We start from the raw sequence: 25,490 nt of genomic DNA on the forward strand, positions 1-25,490 counted from the left end.
AATGTTCAAGAACTTTCTAAACCTGGCTTAAAACAATAATCATGAAAGTCATATTTAACAGAATCATAAATTGTTTATCGTAATCCCTTTTTTTTTTCAGGTGGTCCTTCTGTTTTTATCTCTACTATCATAATTCTTTTTTTTTTAAGATTTTTTATTTATTTATTTGACAGAGAGAGACACAGCGAGAGAGGGAACACAAGCAGGGGGAGTGGGGGAGGGAGAAGCAGGCTCCCCGCAGAGCAGGGTGCCCGATACGGGACTCGATCCCAGGACCCTGGGATCATGACCTGAGCTGAAGGCAGTTGCTTAACCAACTGAGCCACCCAGGCGCCCTTTACTATCATAATTCTTAAAAAAGGGAAATATAAAAAGAAAATATATGGAAGGGTCATCCAGAAAGCACTTCTTAGAATAGTACCCAAACCAGAGGCAGAAACATCTGAGAGTGATCAGGCTTGGGCCACTGCTTCTTCCTTAGAATTCTCCCTCACAGCTATTCCCGCTCCTACTCTGACAATCACCCCTGAACGCTTTCCTGCTGACCTCAGGGAACAGTAGGATATAGAAAAACTGCCCATTTCATGTCCCTGATCTCCATTCTCTCTGCAAAGCCTGAAGAACTCATCAGCTATTATATTAATGTTGTACAGATGTTGCTTATATCTAAATGGCACCAAAATGACATGTAAAAAGGCAGAAAACAAAAAGCATATAATTAACTGGTTATATAAGCCAGCTAATGATGTGAGGTGACATATAAAAGACTGATTATTGCAATTACACCATGCCAAATATCTTGTCTGGTTTTTTTTCTTTCTGAAAAAAAGACTTTTCTGACCTTTATACCTACACCAGGCAGACAGGGATGTCAGGCAAATGTGGGTTTGTGATCTTACACAAACTACTCAACTTCTTTTTTTTTTAAGATTTTATTTATTTATTTGAGAGAGAGAGAATGAGAGAGAGAGAGCACATGAGAGGGGGGAGGGTCAGAGGGAGAAGCAGGCCTCCCGCCGAGCAGGGAGCCCGATGCGGGACTCGATCCCGGGACTCCAGGATCATGACCTGAGCCGAAGGCAGACACTTAACGACTGAGCCATCCAGGCGCCCCAAACTACTCAACTTCTAAGAAATTATTCCCTCACCTGAAGGGGAAAAATAGGAATAAGAATAGCATTCTCACGGACTTGCCACGAGGATGAGGTGAGGAGCGCACAGCAATCCCCACACCACCTGGACCCAGAGATACTCAGTGAACGCCTGCCCTCCGTTTCCTCCATGTGCTTTCATCTGGTCTGGGGGTCCTCTTGGACCACCTTGCTCCACTCAGCACCCTCCCTCTGTCTGAAGGCCCACACAGGACACTCTCACCTCCTAGGTTTCTGCTACACTCACCTCCCATGTGTCAAAAACCAACTTTAGAGACTGACTTTGAGGGAGGTGACAATTGCTCCAATCAAAATTAAACTATATATATACTTTTTAAAGATTTATTTATTTATTTGACAGAGAGACAGCGAGAGAGGGAACACAAGCAGGGCGAGTGGGAGAGGGAGAAAGAAGCAGGCTTCCCGCGGGGCAGGGAGCCCGATGCGGGGCTCGATCCCCGGACCCTGGGATCATGACCTGAGCCGAAGGCAGACGCTTAACGACTGAGCCACCCAGGCGCCCAAAATTAAACTATATTTTGAGCATAATGATGAATCATCTTCTCATGTGTACTTTTAGATGGTTCCTTGGATCGAGCATGACATTTTCACTTTTACATTGTTTTGTTTTTAAAAAATAAATTTTTAATATATTCGTATATGTATTAATGCATATTATATATACCCATAACTATAGGTGACTGTAGGTACTTACTTGCAGAAACGCTTGATAATTATTGATGCTGTGCCAGGCTCTGCGCAGAAGGAGCTCGTTGAATTCCCAAGGTATAAGCCTACGAGAGAAGTACAATGAGTACTCCTGTTTTACAGATGAAGAAACTGAGACTTAAGGACGTTAGGTAACTGCACTAAGGTCACACAGCTAATAAGTAAATATCAGCGCACTCAAAATTGCTGAGCAACTAACTGCTTTTGGTTTATTTTAACTGGAGACCTAGAAGCTGTGGTTTCAGTGCTTTTAACTTTGAATGGATGGAGCGCGCTGCTGAGCTCCAAGTGGAAGATAAACAGGAGGACAGGTGTTACTTTAAGGGAATACTAGGGGCTGTAACCCGAAGCCTCCTCGAGCGCCCGCCGAAAGGTCTGGGAGGCTGCCCCCAGCCGGTGTCGGTCTGTAAACTCCCGCGGGTCTGGCGCGTCTCTTTCTTCCAAAGTTGGAGCTCTCCTTGGTGGGAGGGGGTGGGGAGGAGGGTAGGCCAGTGACGTCACTCGGAGCGGGGATAAATCTCCCCGGCCGAAATCTGGGCCAGGGCACTTTCCGGGGAGTGGAGTGGCTGTCCGGTCCGGGGACACTTGCCGTGGGCAGGGCCGCCCCTCGCTGCGCCCCGGCCCCTGGGAGCCAAGGCGCTCCGGCTCGAGGCGGCGCCAAGAGCACCATGCCCCAGAGCGTGGTCCTCCCGGGCCCTGCGCCCTGGGGCTTCAGACTGTCGGGGGGCATGGACTTCAACCAGCCTTTGGTCATCACCAGGGTAGGTGCTTTCCGTTCTTTCGCTGCAGGTGAGGGGCGGGCGAGCGGCGGGTCTCCCCGGGTTGGAGAGCGGCCAGTGCGCCCCGGATGCGCTGGGTGGGTCCTCGGCTTCGGGCTCACAGTTGGAGGGGCGGCTGCAACTTGGCAAACTGAAGCTGGGAGGATGCGGAGCAACTTAGAGAATTTATGAAGTCAGCTCCAATGGTCTCTGTCTGCATCCTCTCTGTCCCCAGCAACTTTCTAGGAGAGTTGAACGGGCAGCGTGATTCCTCCGGGCTCAGAGGGGGCCAGGCTGCGAGGGCTGGGGGGCCTTCTGCCTTCCACCCGCCCCCCGTTTCCTTTCAGGAACAAAAGAAACGAGGTCCCAGGAAGAAGGGAGGAATGACTGACAGTGGTGGTTGTTCCTCGGAGCTAGACGCGCACCTGAGCGCTTTTCTCCTATGGATGAAAATTTCAGCACAGTGCTGATCCCAGGGCACAACCTGGGTCGGCCAAGTTGGAACCGCTCGTATCAGCCCAGACGGGGAAAATATTACTAATGTGTTTTCCTAGGTTTCCAGGCATTTTGAAAAAAAAATATTTTCCAAAGCTGGGAATTTGGCTTAGGAATCATCACCTATAACTCAAACTACAAAGAAAACGCGTCATAGTTTAGTTTACCTGGTGGAAAGTCACCAGTCAGCCTAATAACTCTGAAAAACAGTACTTTACTGTAAGAGCCAAGTTTTCCTTACTTAATATTCCCTAGAGTATTGTCTAATTAGAAAAAAAGAATAGAAGAAAAAGGAAATTTGGGGATTTCTGTCCTGTCAGTAAATTTCTAGTTGGTCTAGTTGATTTTTTTTCTAACACAGGTGTTTTGTCTTAATAGAAAATTATTGTTATTTCAGTTATCAATAAAAGGCATATTAAACATAATCTAAAAGCATAAACTTTCAGAATATTATACTTTCCTTATGTTTTCTTTTTTTCTCACTGCTTATATTGTATTTTATAAATGTATGCTTTATAATTTGATTTACTCATATAGATTTTTGAACAAGGCAATACCTTTTAAATTCTGTTCTACTTATATATCTATGAGATTTGGGAACCAATGTCTTTTTAAAATATCTCAAAACATGTACTGTACATGCACATACCATGGAACATTTCATGCTTTGTTTTACATTTTTCAAAAACATATAAACACATCTGACGTGTGTTTTTGTATGAGACATGAAAACCTAACATACCCCCAAAATGTTCCTAAGTAAATTAAGGAGAAAATGGTTCAGTGATCTGGGCCAAGCATTGAATGCCTTTTATGGATTTACCAACCCAGTTTCCATGATCTCTACTAAGAAATATTTTTAAAGTTTCTGAAGTATAGTTTTCTTTTGTTTAGACTAAAGGAAAATAAGCTTTTAATCCTAACAAAGGATAAATCATATTTATAGTAAATCCTAAAAAAATAATTTTGTCACCAAAACCTTTTAAGTGATTTATAAAAGAAATATCTTGCTATTACTATGTAACATGTCAATATGATTAATCTTATGTTTGAAATGTTGAGGTGTTGACATTATAAACAATGTTTATTTTAAAGCAGTACTTACATATTGCAGTTGGACTACAGGAACTATTGGCAAATGTATTTGATACGACAATTATTATTTGGGAAGCCAGTTCTTATCTGAATTTCTAATTCATTGCTAATTTATATCCCTCATTTTGACATAGTTCAATAATAATGCATGAAGCTAAGTGATGATTTCATTTGACTATGCCTTTTCTCTTCAATTAATTTAACTCAAGAATAGCAGGTAAAATTCAACTATTTTGCATTCCAAGTGTCCTCCAAACCACGCACATAACAGGCTCATGCTGAATATATGAAAGCCTGTTCCCTTGAACTTTTTGTCTTAGTGTACACCGAACTGAGAATGTTTCCACTGAAATTATAAGAACAGTAAAAAATCACTTGTAAAAAGACTAAAAGATCTTTTACAAAACTAATTATCAGGGTTGTAATTAAATAGTAAAATTCTATTACTTTTATAATTGTTGTATTATATTAAAAGGTAGTGAGTAAGATTGCATGTATATTATTGTACTCCTTTGCTTGCCATGAATGTCTCTTAGCCCTTTATATGCACTAACTCACTTAAACCTCACAATAATTCCAAAAGAGTAGCAGTAGTAATAGCTCTTTTTGCAGATGAGAGAATGAGGCCTCAAGAATTTCACTAACTTGCTGATGGTCACAAAAGGTGGGACAGAACTTGACACTCGTTCTACCTTCCTCCAAAACCTGCATTCTGAAGTCTACATGTGTAAAACAAAAACAAAACAAAACAAAACAAAAAAAACCTGTTTATTGTACAGATCTTTCCAAATAGGTGTTTTGTGCCAACCACTTCATCATCATCTGGTCCTATTGATTCTCTATCTTTAGGATCTACCACTTCCTTTTTTTCCTACCACTGTCCCTATTCAAGCTTCTGTAACTTCACACCTAGCTCCTTGTCTCCCCTCTCCGATTCACTCTGCATATTTCTTACCAGCCATCTTTGGGAAATGCTAGGTGGCTTCTATCCTCCCCATTCTTAAAAATCCTTCAATGCCAACACCAGTTGAGAGAGAATAAAATGTGCGGTCTCTGAGCACATTCACAGCCTTCACCCTCTTCCCAATTCATGTTTCCAACTTCATTTCCTCCCTCTCTCTTCCTTTTCTCTCCCTTTCTTCCTCTCACTTTGTAGATAAGCGGTTGTGTCACCACCCCAGACAACTTATGATTTCTCTACCTGTCTACACCCGCTATCATTTTTCTCCAGGTTTCTCCTCCCCACCCAACCCACTGTCCTCTGCTAGGAAACTCAATCAAATACCACGCCCCTAGGCTTCTTCTCATAGTAAGCATTTCATCCATTTGATTACCATAGCTTTTGCCCTACAGCCTCTCCTTACATCATGTCTTGTATCACAGATGTTATTTGAGTACATCTGTATCCCACAAATTCTATGCTCCCTTAAGGCAGGAATTTTAAATTTAGGGGCTACTCAGTGCTGAGCATCATCTATGTTACAGAAATATAGACACAATATGAATAATTGATTAAATTTTCACTTTTTATATAACTATTATTATCACAATAGGTGCAGATTATATCCTCAAAGATATTCCACAATAAAAAAAGAGAATTGCTTTATTGTTCATTGATCTGTTTTAGATAAGATCTTAAGTATGCAAAGAATTGAGAAACTAATGCCTGAACTTAATACCACAAAAATTCCCGAGATACATTCCTTAAGTCAAATCAATTTTTGTCTTCTTGCAAACTATCACCTTCCCTCCCTGCCTCACACTTTGCAAATGCAAATGCTCCTAGACAGTGGACCTCTACTCCACCAGAGTTGGGGGAGGGGTTTACAAATGTAACTTTCTCCAGCAATTGAAATTACAATTCACAAAATTAGGACAAAGTGTCCCCATCATAGAAATAATTTACGATCCAATTAATCAGCCGGGTGAATCTGTATCATAAAAGACACCAGAAGTAAGGTAAACCAAACACCAGACATTCTCAAAAAAATTCAGCAATGGGGTGTGATACACACATTTTGTAGGAAAATGGTTTCTAGGCAATAGGTGTGTGATACTTTGTGCAATATAAATTTGAGTTGTGGATGTGGAAGGGTTGTTACTGCAAACACCATATATAACTGCCCTCCACATTTCACAGAATAAATCTGAGGTTCACATCTCTAAGTGAGCAGCTTTTCTTTTTCTGCCAAGAAGATTCTAAGGAGTCTCTTTCTTTTTTAAGTGTTTGGACCACCCAGAAGGTGGATCTACCATCAGAGCCAAGTTACAGATGGTTTGTTTTCACAAATGGTCCAATTTGGAATAAAGTACAAGTTTCTTTTGTGTATATGATGTAAGATTATTATATACATCTGATGCTGACATGTCCTCTCCCGCTCAATGCCTCTTCTCCCCCTCTTCCTCCTTCTTTCCTATTCAGAGCACACTCAGGGCCAAGGTCACTATAACTGAGAACACTATATGCGTACCAATATAGAAAATGTTACTGTATTCTTAAGTTTTGCAGGCTTGAACATAGAAAAGTATATGACTTTAATATAAACTGTATTTGAAATTCGAGCTTTTAGAAAGAAGTGTTTACAGTTGAAAGCAATCCTTCACCAGGATTCAAGTGCAGTAGGAAGGTTGATGGGAAAACCTATTTAATTTTATTCTACCAAAGATGTCTGCATGGAAATGCTGGTTCATATGTTCATAACAGTCCTATATCCCACAAATATCTATTAAATGCAGAACACCCTGAATGTGGAAGGCACTGTGGGGGATACAATTATAACTTAATAGGTTTCTACTCCCTGAGACACTCAAATATGAGAAGAGAAGGGACATACATGTACATAAACTACCATGACATAACCTGTCCAGGACTCCATGAGAAAAGCATGGCCAAAGAGATAGGAGGAGTCAGGGCAGAGATTACCTGCAGGAGTGGCATTGTAGGATAGTGGAAGAGCTTGAGCTACAGAGTTAGCCCTATGAGGAAATGCAGATTTTTACTGGATGTGTGACCCCAAGCAAGTTTCTTAGACTCTGAGAGCATCCATTTTCTCATCTTAAAAGAGTGTCTTGAGAATTCTGTGAGATAATAATTCTCAGGAATACAATGCCAATAATAATAACAATACCACAAATGGTTCTCAACCCTGGCTGCACATTAGATTCACCCAGATAACATAGGAAACTATCAATGCCTGGGTGCTATTTGCAGAGGATCTGAGGTAACCGACAGGAGGTATGGCCGTAGAAATGCAGATGACAGCCAGGCACTAGAGGGCTTTAGATGCCAGGTGGAGCATTGAGTTTATTTGTAGGCAACAGAGAACAACTGAACAATGGGCTTTCTCACTATTTCGATCCATGCCCCACAGCATAGCCCTTCAGTGTATACTTGTCCATAACTATTTCATTTTTATTCTTAACATAAAAGTCTCACCAGGGGGGCCTGGGTGGCTCAGTCAGTCAAGCATCCGACTCTTGAGTTCAGCTCAGGTCATGATCTCAGGGTCATGAGATGGAGCCCCACATCGGGCTCCTCACTCAGCAGGGAGTCTGCTTGAGATTCTGTTCTCCCTTTCCCTTTTGCCCTCCCCCCCAAATCAATCAATCTTTAAAAAAAAGGTCTCACCAGGGCCAGCCATATCTTGTGCTTCCCTCATGTCTCCCCCAGTAAGTAGAATATTATAGATGCTTTATCTGTGATTTAAAGTATTGTCTTCCAAACAGACCCAAATAATAGGTTGATGTGAATAATAGAGATCATCCAAGGTGCTTGTTAAAACACAAATTCCCTAGGTCCTCTCCTAGAGCTTATGATTTGTGATTCCAGGCATCTGGAGTAGAATGGGAGTCTTTATGTCCAGCAAGGGCCCCCATGTGATTTTTCTAATTAGAGAAGTTGATATGGCAGTACTATTTTCAATATTTTCTCTAATGCTTTTGATATTTGAGACTCCAATGAGCCTAATAATAAAAACTCTATTGAGAAACTCTTTGCCTCATTGTAGCTCTCTCTTCTCCTGATTTGGGGGAAAATGTTAATAATAAACTATGAGCAATAACATAAAGTGATAACATAATAAAGTAATAATATAATGTAATGCTGAGAAATATATCTTTATGTCTAAACAGATAGTTTAACTTACTAAAACCAGACCAATTTAGTGGTCATTTTCTCATTACTAGCCTAGCTGAACTTAAGAACTAGAAGAAGTGAGGGGACCATATGTTCTCTTCTCTCTCCATCCTTTTTTTTTTTTTTTTCTTATCAACTCCCTCCTTAGAGATCCAAGGACATTAATCACTAGGTTGAATGCAAAATCAGAAGTGAGTTCTGGCATCACCATCAACCACCTTTCTTTTTTTACTTAAGATTTTATTTATTTATTTGAGACAGAGAAAGAGAGCACAAGGAGGGGCAGAGGGAGAAGCAGACTCCCCGCCAAGCAGGGAGCCCGATTTGGGGCTCGATCCTAGGACCCCAGGACCACACCCGAGCCCAAGGCAGACACTTAACCAACTTAGCCACCAAGACCTCCCCAACTATTTTTCTTATTTGACTTCTGAAACCATTGCTGACATAGCCAAACAGCTGTTCCCATCTTAGTAGGAAGCCACAGGTTACTTGGACATTTACCCTCTTCTGAAAAAACAGTCTTCATCATCCAACTTGCCTTAAAGTTGTTGCAATGGTCAAAATTATTAGAAAGAGCTTTGCAAATATGATATTTGCAGTAAATATAAGACAGTGTTAATACTTATGTATTAATTCTCTTAATGAAACTCAGTATTGAAGTTCAGTATCAAAGTTCAACACACACCAGATGTCTCAGTTTAAAATTGATATAGACAGACACACACACACAACCCTACCTTCCACTTATCCCAACCAGAGCTAAAAAATGATGTTAGGTTTTTCAAAATCAAGATTGAGCATTATATAACAAATCTATTTAAGTATATTAGAAAACCTAGGTGAGGTTTTAAAAGCAAACATATTGAGCCATTCTTTCTCATTTTTTAACTCAAAGAAAAGACTTCTGGTCTCCGAAGTTCAAAAATAGATAGTACTGATTTTGACAAACTGTAGCTAGAGGAGATTAAAAGTTTAAGATTATTTCTATCCCTGCAAGTCACACTGGGGATGGAAACTTTTATTCTAACAGTTCTGGGCTTGGGAGAATTTCCAAATGGAAAACAGCTATGAAATGCCTCCCAAAGGCTGGGATATAATAATCCCCATTGTCTTTTTTTTTTTAAGATTTTATTTATTTATTTGAGAGAGAGAGAAAAAGAGAGAGAGAGAGTATGAGAGGGGGGAGGGTCAGAGGGAGAAGCAGACTCTCCGCCGAGCAGGGAGACTGATGTGGGACTTGATCCTGGGACTCCAGGATCATGACCCGAGCCGAAGGCAGTTGCTTAACCAACTGAGCCACCCAGTCGCCCAATAATCCCCATTGTCTTCACCAAGCTTCTATCAACTGTTCCTATTAGAAAATAATCATAATCACTACAGTGAGATGATCACAGAAATCAAGTGAGTACAATATACATTTTGGTGATTAGACTGAAGATCTCAGACATGTGAGAATTTATTACCTTTGCAATTTTATTCATTTAGATGAATCTTGGCTATCCCTCAGAGCCACAAAGTTAAATAGAATCGATAGCTAGATTAATTAAGCAAATAGAGAAAAAAAATGAATGAATGATCCTCAAGTAAAACATTAGGAACTATCTAGTTTATTCCTGGAGCAGTTTGAGGTTTAAGTCAAGTCCCATGCATTCTTCTGCTCTAAACAGTAGGAACTTGCAAATGCAACAATGATAGGTTGACATTAATAGCTATAATCTTTGGGTATGTAGGAAGTAGCTCTTTTTGTTTCATGAGCTCTGCTTTAAATAACCCTTTCATTCATTTTCAATTATCCATTTATTCCAAATACTGGAATACAAACTGTGACACATTAGAAATATACATAATACTATACATATCCTCAAGAACTTCCAGTCTAGTTGCAAAGACAAGTAAATAAACAAACATTAAAGTACAACTTGTCTTCAGGAAGGAAATGAACAAAATGTAATGGTGGAGAATGATGAGGGGAAGGTCTGGAAAAGTTACTTCAGATGTTTGGGGAAGTCTCTTTGAGAATGTGACATTTAAGCCTATACCTAAAGGATGAAGAGGAGCAACTGGGTGAAGAGTGGGGGAAATATTTCAGGCAAAAATAACAGTGCATGTAAAACCCTGGCAAGGGTACATGCTTGGTGTATTTGAGGAACTGAAAGGAAATTGGAATATAGCACAGTGGGTAGAGGGGAGCAAGAATAGTAGAGAAGTAGGTAGGGTAAGACCAGGTAAGGACTATTAGGCAGTTGTAAATAATTGGGATTTACCCAAAAAAATTAGGAGTATGTATAGCAATCAAAAACTGAATACCCAACATAGTAATTAATAATTTCAAATTTGCTATATTTTAAACATTTAATAACCATGTTTCCCATATCCTTAAGTATTCCTTTCATCCACCTCCACACACACCCTGCCAAAAAGAAAAGAAAAGAAGAGAAATCCATGTGGGTTTCTTGTAGACAGCATAAAATTGGATCTTTTTTTACCTACTTTGACAATCTCTGTTAAAACACAGATTATGATGTGTTAGACCATTTACATTTAATGTAATTTCTGATAAGTTTTAATTAAAACCTAGCATCTTGTTAGTTGCTTTTTATTTGTTCAATCTGTTTTTCATTCATGGAGAAGACACTGTGTATAAATACAAACTTCTCTTATATCTGCAGTCTCCAGGGGTTCTAGACTCTAGATGTTAACTTTAGTGATTTGTTCATCATTTTAGCTGAACTCTATGACCCAAATGCTGCCCCCATCTTCCTCTGTGCTCTGATGCAAGTGGTACAACTTGCTTACATCTTGACTTTCCTTGGAGGCACCTGTCTTTCCTTAGATTCCAGGCTTAGTTGGTTGCGCTGCAGCTTTAGCTCTCTGAATAGTTCATGAGAAGTTATAATTTTGTATTATATGGCTTCTTCTTATTACTGCAGGAGTGATTCTCTTTCCAGTTTTCTACATCCTAGATGCCCCTTCATGTGAATTTTAAAGATCGTTACTTACAGCGATGCTACAGTAGTTTCAATTCAAATATAAAAGCTCCCTAAATGTGGTGAGGTTGTACTCCCAAATAGGGAGTTACGGATGAAAAAAAAAAAAAACCCTAAAGAATTAGTTACTTTGTTTAAAACAAAGAAAATAGAGCGTTAAGGAAGATGTTTTAGAAGAGAATAAGAGATGTCATGATAGATGAAATGTGGTTAGTGAGAGACAAAATTATTTAGCATGGTGGAAAAATAGAGCTAACAGAATTGATCATTTAAGAATTATTTTAAGTTAGATTTTAAATTCCCTGCCCTTGGGGCGCCTGGGTGGCTCAGTCGTTAAGCGTTCAGCATCTGCCTTTGGCTCAGGTCATGATCCCAGGGTCCTGCATCAGGCTCCCTGCATCAGGCTCCTGCATTGGACTCCCTGCTCAGCGGAAGCCTGCTTCTCCCTCCCCCACTCCCCCTGCTTGTGTTCCCTCTCTCGCTGTGTCTCTCTCTGTCAAATAAATCAATAACATCTTTAAATAATAATAATAACAAAATAAAATTCCCTGCCCAGCGAAACATTTAAAATATTACCAAGCTGAATTATAAATGTCAGGCACAAAACTCAAGATATTGCAGAATGTTGGTTTTTTAAATGATGCCATGATTTCTTCCAGATCACTCCGGGAAGCAAGGCGGCAGCTGCTAACCTGTGTCCTGGAGATGTCATCCTGGCTATTGATGGCTTTGGTACAGAGTCCATGACTCATGCTGATGCACAGGACAGGATTAAAGCAGCAACATACCAGCTGTGTCTCAAAATTGACAGGTGCCCTTTAATTAATGGTGTTAAAATGTGATCTGTTTTGCAGGAGAAGCCGACCCAGAACTATCAATGATTTCATCCTCCCAATGAGAAAGAGTTTCACAAGACCTAGAATTTTGACAGACTTTTTTTTTTTAGTGTATCAGCCACTTTGGTCTGTTCTTCACTGATGTCAGTCAATCTAGTAGTTGTTAACAAACTATTTCTGAAAAGAATTCTCTGGAATGTCAGAATAAGGAAAGAGGCTAAAAGAATTCTTTTTCCTCCTAATTGACTATGAAAATAGAACCACTAAAGGTACTGTCTACAGAAACACTGCCCAGCACAACTGCTGGTACTGCTGTTCTAAATGTGGTAGAGAATGGAATGGAATTTAAAGATTCTCCTAAAAGAATCTCTTGACTTGCCAAAATGTGAGCATATTGAAAACTGGTTGCTAAGAGCCTGTATGCCTTTGGCTGTTTTGTACAGAATTCAGCCCAGAAGAATCTGACAAGGTGTAAGCATGCACATGCAGTGAGAACGTTAGAAATGAGACGTTTCTAACCAAAAAAAAAAAGGAAATTGAACCTGATCTTTTGCCATCATAGGCCTGGTCTGAAGCTGAATTGTGAAAATAATGTTTTGTTATAGTGGTTGTTAGTGTGTGTTTATCCTGTTGCTAGTATATTCCCAACTTTCCCTGCTGTGGTTCAGAAGGCCCAATCAATCAGCCAATCTGCCATTTCAGGGGTGAAATTGACTCTTTCCCTATTTATGCATAACTAGTGTTCCTGCCAAGCACACAGTCCCTTAGGAGCACATGGTCCCAAACAGATACATGAGAAGGACATGAGATTAGATAAAGCTCATTTCCTTGATGCCAACAGCAAATCCCCCTGGCACACCACTCAGTCTCCTGTGGTGGCCTGGGTAGGATGGGAGGAAAGTAGAGGAAACCTAGGGAGTTTGCCCTGTGGTCAGTATCCACAATCTTCCTTTCCTGTACTGTTTCCTGCAGTCTCCAGAATCTTCCTTTCCTGTACTGTTTCCTGCAGGTACCCCAGACCTACGCTCTCCAGAAACTGTACAATGTCTTTGCCTTAGTCAGTTGGGGCTCCTATAACAAAAATACATAGACTGGGTGGCTTAAACGAAAGTTTATTTCTCACAGTTCTGGAGGCGGGAAGTCTGAGATCAGGATGCAGCATGGTCAGGTTCCTGATTATTTCCTCACATGGCCTTTCTTGGTGCGTGGACACACAGACTGAGATCGCATGTCTCTTCCTCTTTAAATAAAGACATTAATCCTATCATGACAGCTCTAACCTCATGACCTAAGCTAATCCTAATTACTTCCCAAAGACCTCACCTCCAAAAACCATCATATTGGCGGGTAAGGTTGCAACATAGGAACTTGGTGGGCGGGGGGGGGGGGGGGGGGACACAAACTTCAGTCTATAGTTGTCCTCCGTGCTATTTTTATCCATTCGAGTTTCCCCAAAAGTACCCAAAAAACCAATTAGATGGGAGAATACAGAATAATGAGCACGGAGTATTGTTTTTGCTTAAATTATCAAGGTTCGACAGTATTTTCATACACATTATGGTAGATTAAATTATGCTAAAACCAGAAGTACCATTAGAATTTAGAGTTTACAAAATTTCTTTTATTCACAGGGCAGAAACTCGCTTATGGTCTCCACAGGTATCTGAAGATGGGAAGGCTCACCCTTTCAAAATCAACTTAGAAGCAGAACCACAGGTATGAATTTTAGAATAAATGATATTCACATTATCTTTTCTTTTAAATGATGCGGATGCTTCCAAGAGGAAGAAATGACAAGTATAAAAAATCAGAATAAGCCACCTGATGGAGTAATTGTCTGTCTTTACCCTGTGAGATTAATTTATATTATCCATGTCTTTTTATATCAAGAGAAAAAAGAAGTATCCCCAGGCAAGTGCCTTGTTAAAAGGCAAATATGTTCTCAGGACAAAAATTTGGCTCTATCTACATACAGTCTACTTATTTTTTCATTCTTTGTGATGGACTTCTGCCAAATGACCATGACATAATCCAGGAAGTTTAACATGTTAAAACAAAGCAAAACGAAATTAGTGTCTACCATTTGAAACAGGTGTCTCTAATCTAATAATTATTGTGAACTTTAATTCTTTGAGGTCTTCATCCAGATCTTATTTTACATCCCTTTTTAATTCTCAGTTCTGGCGTTCTATAATTAAGTTTACTCTGCAAAAAGGATTTTGCATTATGTAATCATGGTGATATTCTACCCATGCAGTAGAATTACAAAAGATAGAGGCTTTTTCCCTTGAGGCAGTTCTAATGAGCTAAATTAATCTAATAATCTGATGCTTATCTGATGATGTCTACTTTCAAAAGCTCCAAAAAAAAAAAAAAAAAAAAACCCTGAAATGAAACCAACCCTCAGTTTTGCTGTGTGGGAAAATGTAATTAAGACAAGGATTTTAGAACCTCTCCTTAGCCAGAAGTTTCCCAAGTTTAGAGAGACAGATATATAAATTGGGTATCCCTTTTTAAACAAGTATTCATGCTAAGTGGATTAAATATTCCCAAACTGTAGTTTTCCTATATATCTATTGAAAATGCATTGAGAACGTATTTGTAACTTATGCTTCAGCAGCATTTCCTTTATCCAGGATCACCAACTCCTGAATTTGTGCTTCCAGTTTTCCACTTTCTCCATAAATTTACCTCCACTTTCTCCTTGATAAAATACACTGAGAGTAACACGTACCTGTATCTCATAGGGCTTCTCAAAGATGTAAATACAATACTGTAGAAAAAGAACCTGGCACATCGAATTGCTCCTAGAGGTACTCAATTTTGTGGGAGCTCTTGGTAATACTGTATGGTACCTACCCCCTCCCACCAGGCTGGCCTTTCCTGACAGTGAAATGGGAGGTTGCCCATGTGACAGGACTTCCTGGACACCAGGAACGCTTTCCACATTACTACTACAGGGGTCCTTACAAATTGCTTTGGATTAAAACTTTACTTTCAGTTCAGATAACATCCCCCCAGGAGAAGAAACATCCCGAGTGGCTTAACCTTTAGAGGGCATGAGTTTATTAGATCCTTGCCCTAGACTTTTGACTGGAGGAAAGGAGGAGCCTGCGCCTAAAAATCAGCAAAAGAGCAAAAGAGGAGAAAACAGGCCTCAAAGCGAGTGAGCAGGGTACGGAATATCCGTGAAGGTGGGAGCTGCTGTGTCTGTTCTCTTTACTTGGGAGTCTCCCAGCATGGCGCATAGCAAGCGCTCAATAAATAGCTGATGCGTGAAAGGAACTGGAGGTTCTACCGATAAACTGCATTTTCTAGCACTGCCCAGGACCACCCTTGGGACCCAGTTCTCAGAATGGTGCTTGGCTGCCACCAGCCCCTGCTGCTGCGTGGTAAGAGTGCAGGGTGAATGGGATTTAGGTCAGGTCAGAGCTCAGCTCTTCAGGAAGAGTGAGTGAAAGATGAAATAGACAAGCCAGATAATAAATGTGGTGAAAGGGGTCTGAATGCTGGTGGTGGCTTACCCCCTGGCATCGAGGTGGATTGGTGAATAATAACACCTCCAATCAACATTATCTTTGATAGAAGAAAAAACTGGAAGGAGAAAAAGCAAAGCTCTCCAGGCAGAGCTATCACTTGCAGATTGTCCTTTGCAGTAATGCCCAAGCCCACCAGCTTCCTCCCACCTTCATTGACTCATCACTTAGAGGCAACACATGAGAAAAAGAGATCATGTGGTGTTTTAAAAAACAACAGGAAGAAGTGAAAGTTTAAGGCTCATACATATGCATTAATTGACCACCCAATCTCTTATTCTCACCAGGACAAAATGGATAAAATTCTGAATTTCCTTGCCGTATATAGTACACATCCAAAATTGTACTGCACCCTTTGCAAATTATTCATTCATTCATTCATTCAAAATTTCTCCTAATTTTTAAAATCCAGTTTCACCAATATGAGATGCTAAGATATGAGGTCAATGAGACAGATCTGACCAAAGTACCAGATCCCCAGTGATCCCTGACCCTGTTGCAGTGTCTGGCATGTGGGTGACTCAGCAAGTATGTATTAAGCACAGGCTGAGCTTAGACCAAGATGGGAGCTTGTGTTTTGCTAACATCTCTCCAGAACTGGAGTCTAAGTGCCAACTGTTTGAGTTTCGTTCTCGAAGAAGCCCCTTTTATCAATCTACAAGTACTAACGTATGACCATGATTATCCCAAGAACTGGATTTTTTAAAATAGCCCACTTTTAAGTGCTCTGGCCTCTCGTCAATCATGTATTAGCCCACATGTCCTACATTTTGGGGTTAGGCAATATGGACATGTATGATAGTACCAATGGGGAAAAGATAGAGAATGAGATAGGTTTGAAAAAAAAAAGGTGAAGATTGGGTTAAAGGCTGCAGAAGCCAGTCAGATGGGGCCTTTGAACATTCCTTTAGTTTGAGTCATGACTAATTCTTACTGGCACCTCCTCCGAGAGAGGCCCGTGTTTGAAGGTCTCAGAGATAAGAACCATTTCAATTCTTCCCCCAATGGGCCAAAGGATTCCTGTCCTTCGGATCCTCAGGCCAGATTTCTGCATGATCAGTTCACATAACTTGGCACTTCAGAACGGACATTCCCTACAAACATAGCTAAACTCCAGCATGACCCTTGCTATCCGAAGCGCCAAAGCATAAACTTAACAAAATGCAGTGATTAAAAAAAAAAAATACAAGCAGTGAATTTAACCTGTAGCATGAGAGTGGAGAAAAGCTAAACTGAGGTTATGTTTGTCTTCTTATTTTATCTTTTTGTTCACACAAGCCATGCAAAAAGAGGTCTTGCAAAGAGAGGTCTTCCCCCACCCCCACCCCAAAAATGGGAACTCTGCAAATAAAGCAACTTTCTGGGCAACAAAGATGTGTCCATCTGAGAAACACATGCCATTAATATATCATGCTTTCAGATGCTACCATAGATGAAGAGAAAAGGCCATTGAGCAATACAATATTTGAGTTCTTGCTTCTCAACCCAAGTGAAACTTTAACTGCAAGTTTTGTGATCTTTGCTATTGGACTATAATACTCTTCCGTTTTAAAAGTAATATATATCCACTGGGGAAAAAACTCATTATATCCTACCATTTAAACCCAGCCACAAAACAAAAATGTTAGTGTATTTCTTTCCAGTTTTTTCCCTATGCATAGGGTTAGGCTTTGGGAACTTTTTCTTAGACAGTTATAGTAATAATTGACATGAAATTTTAATACCCAGTTTTTTTTTTCATTTGTCCATGTTTTTATTAAATACTTACATTTTGTTTTTATCAGTGTAGACTTGAATCTTAGGCTTAAATAGAACCTTAGAAGTTATTCCTAGCTATTGAATAAGTGTTACTTATTTATTTATAAAAAGTTACATATTTATATATAAAAAGTTATTCCCAGCCATTGAATAAATGCCTTCTATACAATCCTGAATATGGCCTATGAGCAGACATATGCATTTTCCTATACAAAGCGTTATTGCTCTAGACTAAAGGTGTTTTTAGAGCTCTGTGTCCTTCTCCAAAGCTGGCATTCTCAAATAAAACATTACTCTCCTCTTTGTTTAATGGTAGTTAACTCAAAATTATAATGTAGCTATCCCATACAGGAAAGATGCTTTTCAGAAACAAAATCATTCTTTCCTAAAAGAGAAGATAGCTGTGTCTATTTCCATAAAAGGACTGCATCCTTGCCATAGAAGACTTAATAATAAAGATGTATAGGAACAACACACAAAATCAAGTGAGGTATGGGTTAAAGTTGTTTATATTTTCAAAATATACCTTTATCCTACAATTTGTTGATAACTGGAAGATGGATTACAGAAAACAAGGTTTCTTAAACCCCATTTCCCCAAACTCTCCCCCTATTATATATGGGAAACACTTGAAACAGATTGTTGGGGGGAAAAAATTATAAGGGCGACTTTATTTTTCATTTGAGGGGTGAGCAAGAGGTTAAGGGTGGTGATTGTTCATAAATTCCAAACATGATAAGATACTGTCAGTTACTCAGTGTGGCTTGGCCAAGTATATGATCACTTGATATAGTTTGTTTACCTTATTTCCCCACCACTGTTTTTTATAAATAAATAAATACATACATACATATACGCACATTATCGAACATGTTGTTTCTGTTGGAGCTGGTAATTACCTCAGTTCTTGGACTGAATCTCTATCTCTGGACAACTTCTTCCAGTAAGAAGTTGAAAGGTGGATGTGTCTTTGAATGCTGTCATTGCTGAGGTTATTCTAAGGGCTTGGGAGATGGTTGTCAAGACGTGCATTCTCCCCAATATCAGCAAATCTCTATCCAGTTACCTAGCTTTGACTCTGGCAGCTCGAGGATTATATGAATTCAAAATATTATTCCTTAATATAAGCTCCTAACATTTAAAAAATACTATTGAAAATGCATTAATTAGGTGTAGTGATTACTTATTGAATTCCTAAGAGATGAGAATCATTTGGATGCTATTGTCTGGGAAAAATAAACACAAGAGCTGGACTACATTGACTGGTATATAATTTTTTTTTTTTACTGGTATTTTCTGATACTAATGATTTTCCTGAAAAAGTAAAAAGGAATTAAAGTGGAATAGCAAACTTCTCATCGGTTTTGTCTCTTGATTCAGTTTGACCATCAACAATGATGTAAGATTTGGATAGAATGTTGCCTCTCCGTGCCATACTTAAATGTTTACCTTTGATGTATACACTTTATTGTGCTTTTTTTTTGGAATGACTCTAGCAGCCCATAAACTAATGCTTTGCAAAGCCTAAATACAAATGTTTGAAGGCTATCTTAGAAACACTTCCTTTTATGATCCTTTTATGATTATGTGCAGAAAAAAGAAGGTGTTTTTTTTTAACAAATTACCATTTGCAACTTCTGCAATATATAACCCAAAATGAAAACAGCAAAGAAAAAGCTTGGAGCTCATTAACTCATATGCTGTTTTTTAGAAGCACTACTAGAGATTACTAGTGCATAAATATTTCCAGAGAAGTTGCCTCATTTATAGGACAGTCACCATCCATGTTTATTTATCATTTTAAGACTAAGAAGTAATAAGGGCAGAGACATTTTCCCCGTAAAACCATCATATGACATTAACCAATTTTTATAATTTTAATTCTATTTACCAAGATCTTTAAGGTATACTTAAATTAAAGGAAAACATTTTTTGAATTCCACAAAGCTTGAGTCCTTCAGTTCTGCCTGATTCACTCATTTAATTAGCCTAAGAAATTTAAAATACACCAAAACTAAATGAGACAATTAGCCTTCTGTCTTCTTTCATACCAAAAAGAGTCACAAAGGCTTGAATCATGGCCACTGTCATTACTTACAATTATTTCCATTTCAATTTTTCATACCATAATAATGGCTAATCAGAATGGTTAATCATAAAAACCCAATCAAAATTCATTATTAAATCAGCCGAAACAATCAGATGGTACCACTACATCAATGTCTGACTACACACATTTTCACAGGTTGTGGGACTCAGCGTTTTCCTAAAGCCAAATTTGGTTGTTTCGGTCATTCTGCCACCTAATAACGGCAGCTATCTTGTCGCCCAACCAACTCGTAGGCAGTGAGCCACTCTTCTGGAGGTAAAAATAATGAATCAGTAAGATATTAGTCAAGCCAACAATACTCCAGGATCACAGGCTAATTGTATTCAACTCAGACCTTTTCAAGTTCAAGAGGCTGTTATACTATGCTGTCTGAGGTTGATGAGAGAAAAGCTGCTCTCTACCACCTCACTGATTTTCACGTTCTGTGAGATTTGGGGCAGCTGGGGTCAAAGACTCCGCTAGTATTTGAAGTTGCACCTCACTTCCTTTTTAACTGCCAACGGACCTGGATGGAGGAACAGGGACTATCTGTGACGACTGCCTGCTCAGAACCCAAACGAAGCATTCTGTGGCATGGGTCCCTCCAGGAAGCTGTTGGTGTTCTCAAGCACAAGAATCTCTGTGCAAAACTCTGATTCCACCCCCTAAGAAAGGAAGACAGTCTCTTTTCCTAACAAAAAAGCACCATCCCACCATTTATTCATTTGTAATGACAAGGAGCGAAAAAAATGACATGAGTAAGAATATCACAAGACCTTTTTATTTTTTTAATAAAAACAGCCTCTTTTCAGTAACATTTCAAAGAATCATAAATGTTTGTACTAGTTGAAATCTGTGTGAAAAACTGGTGACACATTCACAAAAGTAAATGAAGTCGATGTGAGTGTGTGAGTGAAAATATTGGAAAGATTTATCTTACTGATCCTGCCAAATGAAAAGACTTGGGAAGAGAATCAGCTTGTGTGTATTTTAGCCTTCCCTTTTGGTTTTCTTCTGTTGCTTAGAAGAAAAACATACTTAATGACTTTACAAAATTATAAATCTATATAAAAATTGGAAAACCTGCTCTCATAGGGAAAAATCATCTTTTAATTCTTACTATTTGTTCTAAATTTAAGTTTAGACCTGAATGCAAATTAAGAATTTTGTTTTTTACTAATGATGTACTCTATGTTGGCTAATTGAAATTTAAATTCTGAAAAAAATAATTTTGTTCTTTGTGGTAGGTATTAAGAAAAAAGAAAATTTTACTTGGATTAGTTAAAGTGATTCAGTATAGTCATTCACAAATGCTCCCTCTCTTTCTGTTTCCCTCCTCCATTTCCTAAAATGGAGTAACTTTTATTGAGATAAAAGCTCTCTATTAATAGAAGAGAAAGCAAACGTAAGTTCTACTTGAGGAAATGTGAAGTATAATAATTATTCTAAGCCCCAAATCTCATTTCTGACACGGAATTTCTGTCTTCAAAGGAGTCGTATGAGAATTTCTTAAAAGCTATAGACGTAAAAAGTCAGTAGGGCCAGACGAAAGGTATAATGTTCGAATTATTTTATAATATTTAAATAAGATCAATTCCTTTGCACCATTTTGTGGCTGAGTACAGCACATGGAAAGTTCACAGAAAACGTAGAAAGTTTTATATTCACCTCCTCCTTTAACCTTGCCATGAATCTTGCAGTGGGGTAAAGAAGCCTTGATTAACAATAGCGATGCTGTTGGTTTGCTCATTAACGGCTTTCTTGTGCATTCTGTGGCTCTGTGTATTTTGTCTGCCATTGTACAGGAGTTCAAACCCATTGGTACCGCGCACAACAGAAGGGCCCAGCCTTTTGTTACAGCAGCAAACATTGATGACAAAAGACAGGTAGTGAGCGCTTCCTATAACTCACCAATTGGGCTCTATTCAACTAGCAATATACAAGATGCACTTCACGGGCAGCTGCGAGGTCTCATTCCTAGTTCGCCTCAAAGGTAAGTATCTGACTGGGTTTCCGGCCACCATGCTCTTAACAGCGATAGTACGGTTTCTTTTCCTTTCAAAAGTTCAGCTCTTGCTGTTTTATTTTTACTTTCCTGAAGGCACGATCAGATTTTTAGCTTAAAGACAAGCATCTAGAACATGGTTCTGATGTTCTGGAGTCCAATCTGCCAGTTCCTGAACATTTCTAGTGAACAGATGCTTAAAACGAAGAAATCACTCTGGTTCCATTGTCACCCTTCTTAGTCATGTCACTATTCGGTGGTAAATAATCCTCTCTGTACAATTATCATTCATTTACTTTTATCTTAAAAAAAAAAAAAAAAAAAAACTATCTTCCACTGAGGGAACTTTTTAACCCTTTGTTTTTACAGGATGTGAACTACTTTGAACACAAGCACAATATTCGGCCCAAACCTTTCATAATCCCAGGCCGAAGCAGGTCATAAGCTTTGAGATTTTGATGTCTGGAGTGCATGTTTCTTTAATAAAATCCTTACTAATCACTAAGAAGAGTAACACATAGGTGTTTGGAGTGACTCTGTTCATCCTGAAGCTTATTTCAAAAGCAAAAGAAACAAACTCACTTCACAGAGCAGAGGAGGCCGCTAACCTCCATTTCTGAGAATAAATACTGACAAGATTCTAGAGCTGTGAAAAGTTAGGCAATCACCACGTATATTTATAACTAATACCCTGCTGTTCTGAGGAGCCCATCCAGAACACAGTGACCTTTGAGGCAGGCAGGTGTACCCCATTCCCAGGTCAGGAAGGCCCAGCCAGCAGAAACAAACCTGGAAACCAGCCCCAAGTCAGAAGTCAGGAAGCAGGTGGGGCCCAGTGGGAGTGCTGGTGCAGCTTTCTATGCTGGACATTCTCTGAAGAGGCCACCTCAACACCTGCTTCTCACTGCAACTTCAGCCCGCTGGGTAATCCCACTCGTTCTAGCTCTTACATAAAAACAACTCTGCATTCTTATGGATCCTTACAAAGAAAGAGAAGCCACTTGGAAAGGAATTTTTCCACACTGGGGAATATAAGTATAAGGAAAGAGTTGGGAGAGAGGGAGATATGTCGGTTACCCCTCATGGATAACTGTGTGCACACGGCAATAAGAATGAGCAAGCTCTTCATGGCTGTCAATCAGAGAAATAGGTCATCTTCAGATGATCCTTTTCAAATGAATATCTTCTCTAGAAATTGTACTTCAACCTAAGGGGGGGAAATTAATGCCCTGTGTTAGCACTTTGGGAAAGAGTGACTTTAGGAAACCGCAAACCCATTCCTCTGACCTCAGCCACATTAGTCAGCCCTGAGGAAGGAAGTTGGTGGTTAGGATTATTGACTAATGATCTATATCCAGTGTCCCAAACTAGTGGCCCATCTGATTAATTGACAGTGTTTTACATAATCCTCCTGCTGCTTAAAAAAAAATGAACTTAGTAAATGCCTTAAGATGGAACATCTTCTCTCCATCCTGTCAAAATGCCCATCATTCCTGATACCTGGGCCACTTTCATACATGTGTAACCCTGCTAGCCCTTGGGGGTATCCAAGTTTATGATATGTGCTCTGGGTGGTCAGTCATCAATTGATATATGATCTCCTTATGCAGACCTTTCCATAAACTGGAGTCAGGGCCAGAGGATTATCTCAAAATAAGCTGGACAATTTTGTGATATCAGACTCAGACAGAAGCAATAGAGTGGAAAATCAGGAGACGATGCTAAAAAGGCAGTGACTACCAAGTACATCTTCCCCCACTAGAATGGAGCACCTTCCATCTTCCCAGCACCTAGAAACAAGGCTGGGACAGACTAAATGCTCCATAAATGTTCATTAGATAAAGGAACAAAATCCTAAGAGTACCTGATAATATTTTCTGATGGCAAGAAGAAACAAAACTATCACCCCTCTCTCACACATGCAATTCTGCACAAGCCTTTTTTACTTCTCTTTTTCATTCTCTGGTTCCCAGTCCATTTTCCTCTGAATCATCTCCCGATTTCTCCACATTCAATAGCTTCCCAGCCCCACCCTGATATCATAACACTAGATTAAGAGTAAAAATGCTATGTTACTATTGAATAAATATATATACTACTTTCTAAAGAAGCATCGTAAAATTAATACACTTGCATTCTTTTGACATTGGTTTAACTATAAGTTCACTAATCTGAACTATAGGACTTCAGGAGGGCATTAGGGTGACACAGATCTTGCCTTTGCTAAAGACCAGTAACACATTTAATTTTATAAAAATTCAGGGAAAGTCAGAGAGATTTAGGTAGCTAATGGCCTTTTTTTATATTTGCATTTTAATTCAAAAATGGTAATAGTGACAAGCCCCTCATACTTTTGTCATTGTAAGGTGCCTTTCAATATAGCTGAATTTGGGAGAGGAGAGAGGAGGAACAGGGATGAAAGACAGGCACCAGCATTTAATCTTAAAGAATTGTAAAAATGCCTGTACTACCTTTCCTTTCTTCCTGCGTCCTCTCACTATTTGCTCTAGCTTCTGAATTCCTTGTTCTTACCAAATGATTCTTTTGTCATGGTGGAATTTGAGGTGGCTATCCACCAAGCTACAACTACACATCAATGAACAATTTTTTAATCAGAAGTAAGTGGGAGATGCTAGATTGCTAATATGTTAATCTCCCTAGGGCCTTACTGATAGTTATGGTTCTTTTAATTATTTCATAATCGAATCATATTAGAAAGTCAGTGTTTTCATATGCAAATATGTAAATTTAAAAATTTTATTTTATAGATCCAAATGATAAAATAGAATCTTGTGAGTGGTTTTTGGACAGGTCACATCAAGAAGTTCATCCCAAAAAGCCTGTATACAGGCCAGGGAAATTGGTTCTCTGTCTGATGATCTATAGAGACAAGAAGTAGTTGAGTGTATCACCAAGCTTACAAGTGGTCTTGCCAAGTCAGTAAGTCAAAGTCAAAGAAATCTCATTAGTACCTACATTTTCAGTCACAGGAATAGGTCATGGTGACCCATGATAATACCCACAGTGACCGAAGTCCATGAAAACTATTTATTTAAATCATCAGTTCAAGAGATCTTGTAAAACTGCCCCAGAAATTTATAAAAGGTCATTCGTGTTTGCTTAGGGTTTACTTCCTATCTCTTCAATAACTATGGGCCCCTAAATAGAATGATAAAGAAGCAAGGCAATAGAAGACACAATCCTTGCTTAAATAAAATTATATACACAAACATGCTATATACAAGATTACTAATTACAACTACAAGATAAGGTCTATCTGTAAGTTCTGACTGCTCATAGTTTATCTATCTACTCTATGCCTAGCTCTATGCCTGGCACACAGTAGGGTCAGAGTAGCTATAAATGCTTGCTGACAAGGTTCACTATTTTAAGCCCAACTCTCCCAAGATTTAACTCAGTGTTTCAAATCCCAAAATTACAATTTAATATGCTTCATTGCACTTAAGTTAAATCAATATAATCCTGAGTAAACTGCACTATAACTGAAAATTTACTTTTATTTTTTACCGACTGAGGTCGACTTCAGGAGCTAGTACAGTGTTGAGCTTACAAAAATGGTAAATAAGCCACTGGGCATTTTGTATGTGATTAACCAATTTAGAGATTGGGTTTTAAATAGGCTCTCAACAGCCAGGAAGTGAAGGAGCACATCCATATGTACTTGCCTCATTTAGGTCATGCAGGTGGTTGCAATGGATAACACAGGACAAAAAAAAATTTAAAAATCCATTTTGTGACATGGGTTGTCCAGACTAAGCAGGCTACAACACTGATGAAGTCAACAAAATCAATGTCCAATATCCTTTTGGTTTTTGCTGTCTATATGGGGCTAAGGTTAGCATTAGTAGCCCTAGAGAGTAAATGCAAGAGTCACCCTTAAGCCCTAAGAGAAAAT

At 39.1% G+C, this 25,490-nt stretch overlaps 1 protein-coding gene across 3 annotated transcripts in view; it reads left to right on the forward strand.

Annotated features, from left to right (window-relative positions):
- The first annotated feature begins 2,411 nt into the window (after nt 1-2,411).
- Nucleotides 2,412-25,490, forward strand: part of PDLIM3 (PDZ and LIM domain 3) — a 31,253-nt gene continuing 8,174 nt past the window's right edge. For 2 of the 3 annotated variants that reach the window (XM_035004230.1, XM_035004232.1), the window contains exons 1-4: nt 2,413-2,641; nt 12,010-12,161; nt 13,818-13,902; nt 21,944-22,011. In XM_035004230.1, coding sequence (XP_034860121.1) covers nt 2,549-2,641; nt 12,010-12,161; nt 13,818-13,902; nt 21,944-22,011 — 398 coding nt within the window. In that variant the 5' untranslated portion in view covers nt 2,413-2,548. Of the gene's footprint in view, nt 2,642-12,009; nt 12,162-13,817; nt 13,903-21,374; nt 21,563-21,943; nt 22,012-25,490 lie in introns of all 3 variants that reach the window. The other variant, XM_035004231.1, reaches the window with a different exon arrangement.

The sequence above is a fragment of the Mirounga leonina genome, unplaced genomic scaffold (assembly GCF_011800145.1).
Source record: "Mirounga leonina isolate KUSES-001 unplaced genomic scaffold, KU_Mleo_1.0 Mir_128, whole genome shotgun sequence".
Taxonomy (NCBI): Eukaryota; Metazoa; Chordata; class Mammalia; order Carnivora; family Phocidae; genus Mirounga; species Mirounga leonina.